Source organism: Protobothrops mucrosquamatus, unplaced genomic scaffold, assembly GCF_001527695.2.
Source record: "Protobothrops mucrosquamatus isolate PMUCROS unplaced genomic scaffold, P.Mucros_1.0 scaffold780, whole genome shotgun sequence".
Classification (NCBI taxonomy): Eukaryota; Metazoa; Chordata; class Lepidosauria; order Squamata; family Viperidae; genus Protobothrops; species Protobothrops mucrosquamatus.
In genome coordinates, this window is record NW_015387048.1 from 92793 (window position 1) to 108151 (window position 15359).

The following is a 15359-nucleotide window of genomic DNA, read 5'->3' on the forward strand; positions in this document are numbered from 1 at the left end:
TGTATGCTTCCTTAGATGTGTCAACGAAGGCAAATGCAGCCTTAAGACGCGTCACAGTCTACAGCGCGGAGAGCCACACTTACGTCTTCTTGTTTGCAACCATAAGATACATCAGAGTCTACAGCGGGGAGAGCTGCAGTCTCGGTGTCTTCTTTGGAAAAGTGAGACTAACAATGCAAGAAGGCTACACTGTACCAAGGTTAGAACTATGTGGTACCACTTTGGCTGTAAAGCTCACCAACTTGACAGCGAAGACGTTGTGCCTTGAACTACAGTCTACCACCTTCTACGCAGACAGCAAGGAGATGTCAAGCTACATCTGCAAACAAAGCAGACATTACTACGTCTATGTAGGCAACAGAATGAAGAGAATTGAAACATCTTTAAGCCCTGAACAATTGCAACATGTGCTAACAGATAAGAACTTTGTGAACCAAGTGAAGTGGCCCAACCTTGCCACACAGTTAACAGAATTGACCTGGCTAGAAAGTCTTGAGTTCTTGGTCTACCCAAACAGACAAATGCCACAGAGACCAAAATGCTACGCAATTCCAGCTCCAGACCAACGTGCCAACCTTCAACTTCAGGCACCCAATAAACATCAACCAATCCGCTTCAAATCCCTGTCTAAGCGGAAGCACCTGAGATTAGGCATAGTTTTGATCATCTTGATCACTTGTCTTAGTATCCCAAGAATTTACCTTAAAGAAGCCTGCAAGGACCTACAGACTATTGGAGACATTTGCCATGATCCAGTGATTGACAAATGTCTGAAAGCCAAAAATTGCCTTCCCCACGCATCTAACATGGGCGAAGCGCGCATAGGCGAAGCGTGGGAACACATGATTGGTGCACCCCGCAAGATCATGGACTCTATGTCGTTAAAGACACCCACACCCACACATGAAGTCCTCACTACCCTGATGACAACAGTAGCAGCCATCTTCAATACTCCATCGTTGGTTCCAGATCCTTTGGTTCTTGAGTATCCTGAGTCTTCTGCAGCTGCTGTTGTTCCTGATTCTTCAGTTCCAGCTGATGTTCCTGATTCTTCAGTTCCAGCTGTTGTTCCTGATTCTTCAGTTCCAGCTGTTCCTGAGTTTCCAGCTCCAGCTGTTCCTGAGTTTCCAGATGTTCCTGATCTTGATTCTTCAGCCCCAGCTGTTCCTGTGTTTCCAGATCCAGCTGTTCCTGTTTTTCCAGGTTCTTCAGTTCCTGAGTATCCTGTGAATCCAGTTCCCTTTGTTCCTGAGAAATTTTGGGTTCCAGTTTTTCTATTCCAGATTTGGTTCCAGTTTCCTTTACAGGAAAAAGACCTTGTCTCGCTAAGAGGCAAGAACGCATACCAGGACTATTGGCCCATGGGACCTGCACAACCCACCCAGTTGATGAACTACTTTGCCAAGCTGAGGTCCAGATCGGGAAGCCACGTGAGTCAGGTCATGACTCAAAAACTCTTGTACCAGGCTGATCACCGATTTGGTCTCGTTGCTGATGAAGACTGAACCAGATCAAACCTCAAATTATGTATTGTGTTTATGCATTGTTTCATGTAACACTTGCTTGTTTTTTGTATAATTGTGCATGTTTTATATTTACCAATAGTTATGCACGTTTGATACCAAGTTTTTACCTATTTAGTCACAAGTTAGTTAACAATGAGTATTGCATGTCTTAATGCTATGCTTTTTTGCTATTTCAGCTAGTTAGTAGTGGAAATATAAATTTCCAAGCGGGGAGTGTTCTGGATCATATAGATCTATGCAACTCTAACTAGAGAGCATGTATCAGTATGATAGAATACCTGGCAGTTATTGGGTTAAAGCCTCGGTTTGTTAATAGCTCAGTGGGAGGAGTTTCTACAGGGCATTGGGAGACTTCCTGGACACAAGCCACATGGGAATGCCTTTGTTCATCCAGCTCATGGCTTCCAGCCACACGGCTGGAGATCTCATGATTATGCCAACATGTGATGCTTAGGCAGAAGTAGAGGGGAAAGTCCATCATCAATTTACCTGTGGAACAATCCAATATCGCTAAACATATTTTGGACATATCTCTACAATACTGTAAGTCATTGTTTAGGATTCCCAGAATAAAGCAATATTTTCTGTTTGTTCCTCTGAGTTAACTATCTGTCCCGGATTGGAATAAAGCCATATTTCCTGTCTAGGGCAGAATAGTGGGGTCTGTGAAAAATTCAACCTTAGCAATTGTTGTCTCCATATTGATGACAGTGGCAAGGTCATTGAAGAAATCACAGACAGAATGCGCAATGTTGGAGGATGGTTTTCGGGTATGTTTGATAATTGGAAAAGAATCCTGTTTATTGTGGGATTGGCCTTTGCAGGATTGTTGTGCTTACCATGCCTTATTCCGCTTATTCAAAGAATTGTTCGGTCCACTATATCTGGATTGACTTTTGCTGCTACTCCTGTTTTTAACGATAAACCTGCTAAAGCTATGGTTTTAAGACCTTTACCTTCTGATTATACCCCCCTTTTCCAGGGTTCTTAGTGCCTATTCGGCTTTTATATTAAAAAGGGANGTCATCATCTAGGAATTATTTTTTTGTGCCATCTTATGCCTAGTACCAAGACCTGATCTTTTTGTTCTGGAAAGGTATAAAAGGTGGAAGACATCTTTTCTGCTTGCTTGCCTTCATTCCTCTACCAGCCACGAAGAGGAATCAGGCAGCCCCTCTCTGTTTTGATCAAAATAAAGTTGTAATCTTTGTTGAAACCTCATCTCAGGAGTTTCTTTGGCTCTTTTAAATTCCTGAGTAACGCTGGGGCAATTGTGAGGCTAAGTGGAAAACCTTACACACCTTTGAGAACTTTATAAGTTGGATGATCCCTTCCAACAGCAAGTGTCTTTTCTTCCTTTAACCCTGCCAAATCCTATATAATGAGAAGGGGGGGGACCTCAGCTGTACTCAGTTAAAACCATATAATTTCCTAAATCAAAATGTTCAGGAAATTAAGCCAAGAGGATAAATCCCTAGCAGCTTCTGATGCGCCTTTCTTCTTGCGCTTGGAGGTCAGCCAATACTAGTAATACACCCAGGAGTTTCCCCTCCTTATGAATGGGTATCAGTCCACTCGAGAACAAAGGTATAGTGTGCCAAGACATCTGTTGATCCTTCTGGAAAACAGACTTCAAGGAAGGTGACAGAAATAGTTGTGGACAGAGATAACAATGGCTCCTGAGAGTGAGATGCCCAAAGTGTCAGCTATGCAAGCTACTCCCATGGCAAATTCTCGATGTTCCGGCTTGCTCTGCATGGAGGAAAAGAGAAAAAAAATCATATTTCTCTGCTGTGACATTGGATGTGGGTTTCTGTTCTCCCTCCAAAGTGCAATACTGTACACAGCTTACTTATGGCTGTTTTACATGTGGCAGATTACTGTTCTTATATGGTGTGTTTGACTAGGGTTTAGTATAAGATGTGAACCAGGCCACTGCAGCTTAGGAACTCTATTTTTAACCAGCCATGGCTTAGTCTATATCAGCGGTTCTCAACCTGTGGGTCACGACCCCTTTGGGGGTCGAACGACCCTTTCACAGGGGTCGCCTAAGATCATCGGAAAACACATATTTCCGATGGTCTTAGGAACCGAGACACTGCCAAAGCTGCCGCCGCCGCCTCAGGAACGTGCAGTGGACGAGCCAAGGAAAGGAACTGAATGAGGAGAGGTGGCGTGCCCGCCTGCGTGTTTGTGTGTGCATTTGTGTAGAGTCGCTATTTTCAACTCCCAATATTACGAAGAAAAAAAAAGATTGACGTGAATAAAATGTGGTGGAAGACAAGCGCTGTGTGTGTGTGTGTGTGCGCGCGCGCATGGTGTTAATCATATTCTTTCCCTCGTCACGCGCCTTGAGCCGTGACGCCAATAACCGTCTGCTCTCAGTTCGTGACAAGCGGGGCTCTTCTCTCTTTTTCCATCCCTGCTTCGAGCGAAACGTTGAAAACCGTACGACACCGAGAGGCCCGCGTCCCGCTGGCAAGGCTCATGGGAAGCGCCAGGATCAGCACCCCTTTCTGCCTGATCGGTGCTTCTCCGAGGCCGGGAGAGCTCGGCCCCTTTCCGCCTGATCGGCGCTTCTCCGAGGCCGGGAGAGCTCAGGGGAAGCGCCAGGATCAGCGCCCCTTTCTGCCTGATCGGTGCTTCTCTGAGGCCGGGAGAGCTCGGCCCCTTTCCGCCTGATCAGCGCTTCTCCGAGGCCGGGAGAGCTCAGGGGAAGCGCCAGGATCAGCGCCCCTTTCTGCCTGATTGGCGCTTCTTCCGGAGCTGATCCTGGTGCTTCTCCTGAGCCCCGAAGAAGCACCAATCTCCTGGAAAGCGGCATTGATCCCGGTGCATCTGCTGAGCCCTGAAGAAGCGCCTATCACCTGGAAAGCAACATTGATCCGGGCCAGCGCACTCACACACACACAAACACGTGCGAGCAGTTACAGCTGAAGGCGTTTCAGCCTTCAACTATGGCTCCCAGTCCTCTGGCGCCTCATTGGCTCAGGCCAGTTGTCCATCAGAATCTACGTCCCATGATTGGCTGGCTCCCTCAACGCGTCCCTCCCTTGCAGAAAGGGTTTGGCTCTTCATGCCAGCTTGCCCCCTCGTGGGGCTCCTGATACTGTAGGCCCCGCTAGCCGGGAAGGCGCACCGGAGTCCTGGCTGCCGGTAAGGTGATCGACCCACTCCTCTCCCATTGCCCACTCTCCCCGGCTCGAGCCTGGCTGGAGCAGCCTTGGTACTTCCAAAGGTGGCCACTTCAAAGTCACACGGGCAGCCCTCGGCCGCTCCCCTCCCCTCCACGCCTCCAAATCGATCCCCAATCGGAGAGAGAGAGAGAGGGAGGGAGGGAGGAAGGGAAGGAGGAAGAGAGGGAGGGAGAAAGAGAAAGAGGGAGAAAGAGAGGGAGAGAGAAATAGAGAGGGAGAGAGAGAAAGGGAGAGAGGGAGGGAGAGAAAGACAAAAGGAGAAAGAAAGAGAGGAAGAGAGGGAGAGAGAAATACAGAGAGGGAGAGAGAAAGAGGGAAAGAAAGAGGGAGAGAGAGAAAGAAAGGGAGAGAGGGAGAGAGAGAAAGAGAGGGAGGGAGAGATAGGGAGAGAGAGAATGAGAGAGGAAGACAGAGAGGGAGACAGAAAGGGAGAGAGAGAAAGGGAGAGAGAGAAAGAGAGAGAAAGAAAGGGAGAGAGGGAGAGAGAAATAGAGAGAGGGAGAGAGAAAGAGGGAGAGAGGGAGAGAGAGAAAGGGAGAGAGGGAGAGAGAAAAAGAAAGAGATAGAGAGAGAAAGAATGAGGGAGAGAGAAAGGGAGAGAAAGGGGGAGAGAGAGAAAGAAAGAGAGAGAGGGAGAGAGAGAGAGAAGGAGAGAGAAATAGAAGGGGAGAGAAAGGGAGAGAGAGGGAGAGAGAAAGAGAGAGGGAGAGAGAGAAAGAAAGAGGGAGAGAGAAAGAGGAAGAGAGAGATTAAATTAGTAACATGGTTGTTAAGTGAATCTGGTTTCCCAACTGACTTTGCTTGTCAGAAGGTTGCAAAAGGTGATCATATGATCCTGGAACAATGTGACCATAATAAATATGAATCAGTTGCCAAGCATCACATGACCCTGGGGATGTTGCAACGGTCATAACTGTGAAAAATGGTCAGAAGTCACTTTTTTCAGTGCCGTTGTAACTTTGAACAGTCACTAAGCAAACTGTTGTAAGTCAAGGACTACCTGTACTTTATCACTTTTTTCCATTTTTGGGGGGGGGGGGGTGTCAAGTTTTTGACACCTCGCTAGGTGACTTGTGGTACTCGAATGTTGCCATATTCTAAAAGTGGTACAATCGGTGAAAAGGTTGAAAAGCCCTGATCTAAATAATATTATCAGTAGGAGTGAATCCACTGTTTTTCCAACAAGATTGGAAATACTTTTATTTTTAATGTGATGGTGTAATAAATTCTAATCCAGGAACTCTCAGTTTCATTGCTTAATTTTCTTTCCATCTTACTGCTTATCTTCAAACCCAGTTTGTTTTTGTGATTAATCACTATGCTTTAATTATGTTCAATTTGTAACAATGAAAATACATCCTGCATATCAGATATTTACATTATGATTCATAACAGTAGCAAAATTACAGTTATGAAGTAGCAACAAAAATAATTTTATGGTTGGGGGTCACCACAACATGAGGAGCTGTATTAAAGGGTCGCGGCATTAGGAAGGTTGAGAACCACTGGTCTATATGAAGCCAACCACAGATGCTAGTATTTTGCACAAGTGATTGCTGGATGAATTAGGTTCATTGAAAGTATTGAAGCAGAAGTTGGGTATCCAAATATCCAAGTCTCCAAAGAAATTAACTGTTCCTTCCAACTTGAAGATTGTCCCCTGGCTGAAATGCCCAGTTCTCCCCATTTGCAAAACAAGTAATGAAAATGCTTGTTTTATCCTATACTGGTTAAAGAGGACCACTGAGTTTGTTTGCAGAGAAACCCTGCAAATTCTTGTAATGATCCCATCTTTTATTCCAGGTGTGGGTAACCTTCTGGTAAAGGGCCACAACTTATGGTTTTTTGACCAGCTGGTGAAAAGGCCCCTACAAAACAGACTAGATCTGGGAAGTTGCTTTGAAAGCTTTTAAAAGGCTATATTTAGAGCCTATGCTACAATTCTGATGTGTTTCCTACTTAAAATGGGGTGGGGTGATGTGGAAACTCTCTGGCCAGTTTTAAGGTATTATGGCCAGCAGGATGTCAAGGATTATGAAAAAAGGGCAATGCAGTGTCATAGAATGTTTATATTAGTTCTACACATTGAAGCGTGAGATGATGCTCTCCTCTATCCACCCAACATATGACTGTTCTTCCATCTTTCCAATCCCACCTCTTCCTCTTGCTTCTCCCCTCAAACTCACCTCTTCGCTGACACAATGGAAAGTGTTCACATAGCCAGCTCCTCCCAGCAATCCCTCATACAATATCAGCACGAAAACCACATGGATGCTGGGTAGAAACAGGTAGCGCACGGCAAACAGGAGAAACACCATATTCAGGCACTTGAGGGAGAACAGAAGAAAATTAGCCTGGTAAAACAGTAGCAATTGTCTGGAAGCCAAATCATAGACAAGAAATAGTTTAAAGGGTGGCAGGTCACAGATTATTCAAATAGAGGCTCACTGGCTTCTTTTCTGTTCTTAATCAGTCCTTGTTCTCAGGTTTTTAAAATCAAGCATCTTTCGCAGATAGTAGCAGCTTAGGCTCCTGATGAATCCCTCTTGGCTGATTTTTACAAGTATTTTATGATGTTAACAGAACGTCGAATTGTTTACGGTAGTCAGATTTTGTTATTTTTTTGTTTGCCTGATGCAAACCTCCTTCAGCCTATGAAAGTAGGCAAAATATAAATAATTCTGATACATAAATACAAAGCAAGTGGGAGGAGCGGAATAAATGTAACAGTCAAGAGAGGATCTGTTTTAAGCGGATGAGAAGGAATCATTCAATGGAGAAGAAGGGGAAATGTTGGTGAGGGAAATTTTTACCTGCAATATAGCCAGAAGCCATATCTTTCGGATTCGTATACAGCTGGCAGAGGAACAGGAAATAAAAACCCCTGCCTGATACAGCATCTGATACCTGCAGAAAGACAGTAGGAATTTGGCTCAAGCCACAATATGGATGGTTATATTGTTACTGCTATATATGAACATACTAACTGTAAATATAAAAAAAATATTCTCTAGACTTATGACCACAACTGGGAGCAGAATTTCTGATGCTAGGCAAAGCGACTGTTAAATGAGTTACACCGGAGTTTACAAATGATTTTTGCCACAGTTGTTAAACAAATAACTGCAGTTGTTAAGTGAAGCATGCAGCTGTTAAGCAAATCCAGCTTTCCCCATTGACTTTGTTCGTCAGAAGCTGGCTGGGAAGGTTGCCAAGGGCGATCACATAACCCTGAGATGCTGCAACAATCACAAATATATGCTGGTTGCCAAGTGATCAAATTTTGATCCGGTGACCATGGAGATGTGGCAACAGTTGTGAAGTGCAAGGACTGACTTTTCTCGATGCTGTTGTCACTTCAAACAGTTGCTCAACAAATGTTTGTAAGTCGAGGATTACCTGTATCTTTTTTCTAGCCTACCAACCTTTCTCACTCAACTAACAATTCATTTTTCCCCCCATTAAGTAACATTCAGACATGGGGTTTAGAGTCTTAACATCTGGAAAGCGCCAAGCACCTTCCCACTTACCAGCGATATTGTTGGGGGTGATTTAAAGTTGTGTTTCGAAAGTACAACAATTCAAACTGGGAAAGAACAATACAGAGAGTAAATGTTAAAAAAGGAAGAGCTAAAAAATGAATCCACACCACCTCCGATAAAGGAATAACTTACCCATTACGCTTACCAGCCCCTGATTGATGAAGTATTCAGCAAAATACACCACAGACAAGGGGATGAGGTATTTCAAAAGACCCCGAAAGAGACAAAGCGAATGAGTTCATTGTGTGAACAGCCAAATTGATTTAAGAAACCATCAGGCCCTTCTTCCTACAAGTAACACCATCATCTACCTAATCATAAGTTGAAAACATCATATTATCTGTGAATGTTTATATATAAATAACACGCAGATAACATAAGAATGGCTTCTGAAAATTCTTATAAATTAAAGCATTACAAAATTAAAGCCAAAAAGTACAGGAAGTCCTCAACTTACCACCACAACTGAGCCCCAAATTTCCATTGTTAAGCAAGACAATTATCAAGGAAATTTTGCCACCTTTTATGACCTTTCTTGCCACAGTTGTTAAGTGAATCACTGCAGTTGTTAAGCTAGCAACATGGTTGTTAAGGGAATCTGGTTTCGCCATTGATGTTTCTTGTCAGAACTTCACAAAAGATGATCACATGACCCCAGGACATTGCAACATCATAAATACATGTTACTTGCAAGCGTTTGAATTCTGATCATGTGACCACTGGGATGTTGCAACGGTCATAAGTGAGAAAATTGGGCATAAGTCACTTTTTCAGTGCCACTGTAACTTTGTATGGTCACTAAATGAATGGTTGTAAGTTGAGGATTTCCTCTATCTTAAAGTACCTAATTACATGGATTATTTGAAGTTCCAGGGAGTATATATTCATGTGATACAGTCCATGGAGAAGGCTGAGATGATGATGTATTAAATTTGTATAGCACCCAAATCTGGGTTCATAGAAGCAGATGTAGTTCAGAGTCATCATCTTAGTAAAGTACATAATTCATTTTTGTTGTGAACTCGGCCTTGCGTGCACAAAGGTTACAATATGCATGATACACATGCACAGAATGTTGCAGCCTATGTTATCACAGAAGGTTGCAACTATAAACGATAATAAAGCATCACAGCTTAAGTATTTTTGATGACAGAAATATAGGGAAATGTTTAAATAAAATGTACCATTGAAAAAACATGAGTTTGAAAGGAAAGAGTTGTATTTATAGTTGATTTCCAGTAGAAGTTAATTATTTGTGTATTGTCCACCTACTGTCCCCAAAATGTGTTTTGATCCAGTCTCTATTTATTATTAAATGTATATTGTTTTTTTTTGTTCAGGATTAAAAGGGGAATACATGGTGTTCCTCCTATTTTTCCTCACAATAACATGCTAATGAGTAAGTTGAGCTGGGAGAAAACAAGTGACCCAAATTCACTCAAGGAGTTTCCATGACAGAGAGAGAAGTAAAACTTGAGTCTCTCTTCTCTTAGTCCAACAGGAGATAGAATATCTGGGAAACATTTCACTTTTAGGTTCACAGGCCTCCCTCTTTTTTTAATCCCCTTTTTCAAAATTAAGATACTTCTAGGTTTTTATTACCCTACCTTATTCACTAATATTTACAAAAGGGATCTAGGTAATATTCTTTCTTCTTGTCTTTTGCTGCCATGTTTTTAATTCACCCCTTTCCAGAGAAAATCTATTAAGAAAAGATTAAATAGCTACACAATATTCTTACGAGAAAACCTAAATTCGCCACAGGTTATCAACTCTTCCTTAGGCACACTCAACATTGATCCCCACTGAACCACCAAAAAGAGCACTTTTACACTTGCACAGCTCAAAAAGTTCTTCCCACCTTCTCTGAGCAGGCTTCTTACCTTGACCACCTCTTCTTTTTCCTGCAAGGTGAGCTGAGGTTTTTGTGTCACTGGAGGAGGGAGACAACAATTGAAATTATAAGAATGGCATTGTATTTTCCTCTGAGAAGTGTTGCAGAAACACACAAAGCTGGGGGGAAGCACACAGTCAAAGTGTGCCCTGATGTCAACTGAGTGGTTGTGGAAAATGGAGATAGTCCTCGAGCTATGACTGATTGCTTAGCGACTGAAATTCTGACAGACCTGCTTGGGGGAAACTTATGATCTGAATTTGAAGTTCTGATGTTCAAGGCTCCTCAGTGATGTGACCGCATTTTGGGTGCTTGGCAACCAGGTTGCAGCATCCCACAGTCATGTGACTGCATTTTACGATGGTTTTGTCAAAAAACATCATTTTCTTCCAGATTTCAGCAAAACCGCATCCATCTCATACCACTGATTTGCTTAATGACTATGTTTGCTTAACAACCAAACTGATTCACTTAACAACTGCTGCAACACCCCCCCCCCCCGAAAATTGGGTTGGTCACATGACTGACCCATTTTACAACCATCACAAGTTACAACTGTGATGGGCAGGCTCCATTAGGGTTGCAATTTGAGGACTAACTGTGTTTGGTTTGATTTGGAACATGGGAGCTTTAAGGAAAGAAATAGTTGTCCTAAGCAACAAAGGTTTAGTACCCACCCACCCCAATGTTGTGCCTTAAAACCTACTACTCCTCTCCAAATATTGGGGGCACCGGGCAGGAGTTTCAAAAGAGGCTTCACAGTGTGGATGCATGCAGTCTGCCCGTACTTAATAGAAAAGATGACAAGATTTATGATAAAATTGTTCCTTGCCTTTGGCCTGAGCAGAGGGCATCACAGTTAAGGATGTAGCAGGAGCATTTTTCAGAGAGGAAAGATTTCAGAAGAACATGCATTATGGATCACGCTTCCCTCTTTTGAGGTCATGGGAGGCATTCACACAAAAGTCACTTACTTTGAGGGAGTGTCAATTTCTCCCCGAGAAGAGGCTGATGAATCACAGAAGAGGCACGTGACAATTTTGGCTTGCAGACCCCCCAGCCACAGCGAGGGGCTTGAGGAGGGGGAGCCAGCAGGAAGCAATAGCTATGGAAGTGGAGAAACAGGGAGACAGTCAAGAGCCATAACAAGTTCCCGCCCACCTTGATGTTACAGTTATTATCCCCCAAATAAGCCATAGCTTGCTTCTGGCTAGCAAGGACACGTTACTTAGGATTTCATCCGATTATTCCCTTCTCATTATGATCCTCATCAGCTAAAGCAATGAGAAGGATCCTTTTTGTGACTGATGTCACTTTTAAAAAAAACAAATGTTTAAAAACCAAACACTGCCCACAGCCCCTCCTCAAGAGCGAGGAACATGATAGACAGACAGACAGACAGACAGACAGACAGACAGACAGACAGACAGACAGACAGACAGACAGACAGACAGACAGACAGACAGACAGACAGACAGACAGACAAACAAACAATTTTTTTAAAAAGGCAACAATAGTGGAATTAAGGGAAGGATTTTCTGGGATAGCCTAGGTATGGGTTAGAACAGGGGTGTCAAACTCGCAACGTCACGTGACATGTCGCGATGTATCGTGACTTTTTTGCCACTGCTGGCAATGGGGTGGGCGTGGTTTCGCTATGATGCATCCGGCCCGTAGTTTGACACCCCTGGGTTAGAATAATTAACACAGTTATTAAGCCCCTCTCCCCTTACTCTTCCTTGAAAATGGATGCCACAGTCTTGAGAGGGCTGGCTGGAGAATTCTGGGAATTGAAGTTCACATATCTTTAAGTGGCCAAGATTGAGAAACACTGATCTAAGAACCGCAAGCCTTGCAGGATGTCCAATCCTCAACTATGGTGTGAAGTATAAATTAGACAGACTACTTAAAGTTCTACAATCTTAGGAATAGTTAAAACACACGTAGTTGAGGGGATGGAGAAGGACTGAAAAATATTCAAATTCAAAAGAAAATAGCATCTTCACAAACAAAGATGATCACTACAACAAAGTGATATGCTTTTCTATTTCTTCTTAAAATAAGTTTTCTTTATAATAATTCAATTTTATGACAGACTCTGACGGAATCAGAGACCAGTCATTGCAGGGTGCAGAAATGATCTTACTGCCTTCACAGTGTTTATTCTCTTATACAGTTTTCCAAGCACCATAAAGTAACATAACAACAGCACAGCAATGGCATTTTTATTGGTAGATTCTCCTTGTCAATCCTTAAGAATATCTCAGCCAGGGGCACCAACCAGGGCAGTTTTCTGCTATATCCTGTTGATGTGAACGAGGTGAGATCATGTGAACCAGGTGAAATCATGTACCAGCCTGGGGTATTTCCCTACATCACCATGGTGATATGAACGGGGTGAGATCATGCATTTGAACCGAGGCAGTTACTGACTCGAGAGGTGCCGGGGCCACCAGATTTTCTGCGATGTCAAAAGCTTCTTGTCCACAGGCACACAAAAGAGTTGCTGCCTTCAGGCCGTCTTCTCTTATCTGATTTACTGTAAAGTAATTCTCCACCCATGCTATGTAGGAATTCCATCTCTCTGGGTGGGAGACATCGAAATCAGTTAAGTGGCCAATCTTCGACATCGTAAAGTTTACAACCTTCACCAATCGTTTCCTCTACAAGCTGATGTTTCGGAAAGGGTCCTGTAGCCGAGCTCACTCCCCAGCGACGCTGTACTGGCGGAATGGGACGCTGATGCAGACGCCATCTTCCCTCGTCAGGACTTCCTGGGTAAGTCCTTCATTTCTTAAGCTTGCAAAGAATCCCACCTTCGTCGCCAGTGTTGTGTTTTTGGTTCGCAAGCAATTGATGAAGACGCATGGTGGAAAACAATAGCTCTTTATTCTCCTTCTCCAACTCCAAGCAAAGAGCAAAAGGCTTGCAGGTCTTTTATAGGGTGAGGAACCCAGATAGTGCTAACCAATCGGAACACAGTGTTTTCGCGCCTTGCGCATGCGCACAAGGCTGGCGCCGCTCTGTCTGGTCCCGGGCAGCTTTTACAATGCCTGGGACCATTTGCAACCTTTCTGGGCCTGCTGAGTTTCCTCAACAGGCCCAGGACAGAACAGCCACGATATGCAGACAGGGTGGCACGCAATTCTTTGGGAAGGAAAGCACAAGGCTCACCAGTACTTCCAGAAACATTACATATTACCATATGTGGTGGGAATGTTCAAAAGCACAAAAAATTTGGCATTTAATAAAACAGTGGTTAGAAGAAATACTGATGCAGAACATTGAGCTAAAACCAGAACTCTTTTTGCTGGGTATCACTAAAGATAGATACAATAAAGGATCCTTATACCTATTATTACACCTGCTAACAGCAGCAAGATTAGTCTTTGCACAGAGATGGAAAGACAGTGAGACACCCTCAGAAGAAGAGGTAATAAATAAGATTTTATCCTGTGCTGAAATGGATAGGTTGACGTTAGAACTTAAGGATAAGAGTGAAACAGATTACTACAAAATCTGGAACAAATTGTATGATTGGTTGGGGAAAAATAGAGGCCAAATTTTTTGTGCTTTTGAACATTCCCACCACATATGGTAATAGGTCCCTAGCGATTCTTTACATTTCCAACATTTCGGTGAGGTCTTTTTGTCCATTTTGGCTAATCTCACAGGGGGAAGGTGCCACCTATAAAACATCTTGTATACATTTTCTTTGTACGCAGTAGCTAGTGTGAGCTTCCTATTCCTTTCCCATAAATCCTGCCAATTATCTAAGTCAATACCATACCCGAAATTTTTACTCCAAATTAACATTGTGTCTTTTACTTGCTCTTCCAACATATCCCATTCCAATAAATATTGATATATCCTTTTTATCTCTTTTTCCTCCGTTCCTAATAAAATTTTATCTAATTCTGTATGCTCTAATTTTATTCCACATTCTTTTTTATCCTTCATATATCGTGATTGAATTTGAAGGTACGCCCACCATTCAAGTTCTATCCCTCCCAGATTGGGAAAAATATTATCAAGCAGCCACGCTTACTTGGGCGAAAGAGTGGATACATCTGAGAAATAGATTATTAGCCTTAGAAGGCCACGATATGCAGACAGGGTGGCACACAATTCTTTGGGAAGGAAAGCACAAGGCTCACCAGTACTTCCAGAAACATTACATCAGACGGGCACTACTAGATGTATGGGTCAGAATTAAAAAACGTAATTACATGAAAATCCTTAATTGGGTATCCACATTGGAGATATTCATACATCCAAATTTTATGAAATCAGGAAAGGCGATCACTTATAAAGACATCTTGGACGAAGGAGGAGAATTAAAATTGAGGAAAAAGTTATTAGAAGAAGGGATAGAACTGGAGTTCACTGGCCACCCTGTCTGCATATCGTGGCCTTCTAAGGCTAATAATCTCCTATTTCTCAGATGTATCCACTCTTTCGCCCAAGTAAGCGTGGCTGCTTGATAATATTTTTCCCAATCTGGGAGGCCGAATCCACCTCTTTCCTTCGATTCCTGTAGAAGTCTGAATTTGATTCTCAGTTTTTTCCCTTGCCAAATAAATTTAGATATAGTTTTATTTAAGTTTCCGAAAAACTCCTTTCCTAATCTAATTGGTATACATTGGAATAAAAAAAAGTAATTTAGGCAGTACGTTCATCTTTATTATTGCGATTCTTCCCATGAAAGAGAGCTACAAATTTTTCCAACTATCTAAATCCATTTTAATTTGATCAACTAATTTATCATAATTATCTCCTTTAAGTGTAGCACATCTCGCCGTCAATTGAATCCCTAGATATCTCACCTTCTTTGTTATCTGAATGTTTTAATTTCTCAACTAGCTCAGTGTTCTGTAGTTTCATCATATTTTTAACTAACATTTTAGTTTTTTCTTTATTGATCTTTAAACCTGCTACTTCTCCGTATTTTCCCAATACTTCCAACAACCTTACAGCGGACTTCAAGGGCTCTTCCATGATAAAAACCAGGGCTTTTTTTCAGCCGGAACGCGGCGGAACCGCGTTCCGGCACCTTTTTCCGGGCCGGCCGCACCGGAAATAGCCCCTCCCACACCGGAAATAGCCCCTCCCAAATTTTACTTGCATTCCTGTTCTCTAAAGGGGCGGTCCTAGGGTTTGATGAGGGCGTGGCCAGGTTTGAGTTCCGCCACCTTTTCTC

General features: G+C 42.9%; 1 protein-coding gene across 1 annotated transcript in view; it reads right to left on the minus strand.

Annotated features, from left to right (window-relative positions):
• Positions 1-3158: 3158 nt before the first annotated feature.
• The window catches only part of LOC107289892 (battenin-like), a 14599-nt gene continuing 2398 nt past the window's right edge, over positions 3159-15359 (minus strand). Inside the window, exons 3-9 of the mRNA XM_015818715.1 lie at positions 11134-11264; positions 10150-10198; positions 8411-8480; positions 8254-8309; positions 7537-7630; positions 6910-7050; positions 3159-3278 (exon numbers count right to left, since the gene is read on the minus strand). Coding sequence (XP_015674201.1) covers positions 3159-3278; positions 6910-7050; positions 7537-7630; positions 8254-8309; positions 8411-8480; positions 10150-10198; positions 11134-11264 — 661 coding nt within the window. The remainder of the gene's footprint in view (positions 3279-6909; positions 7051-7536; positions 7631-8253; positions 8310-8410; positions 8481-10149; positions 10199-11133; positions 11265-15359) is intronic.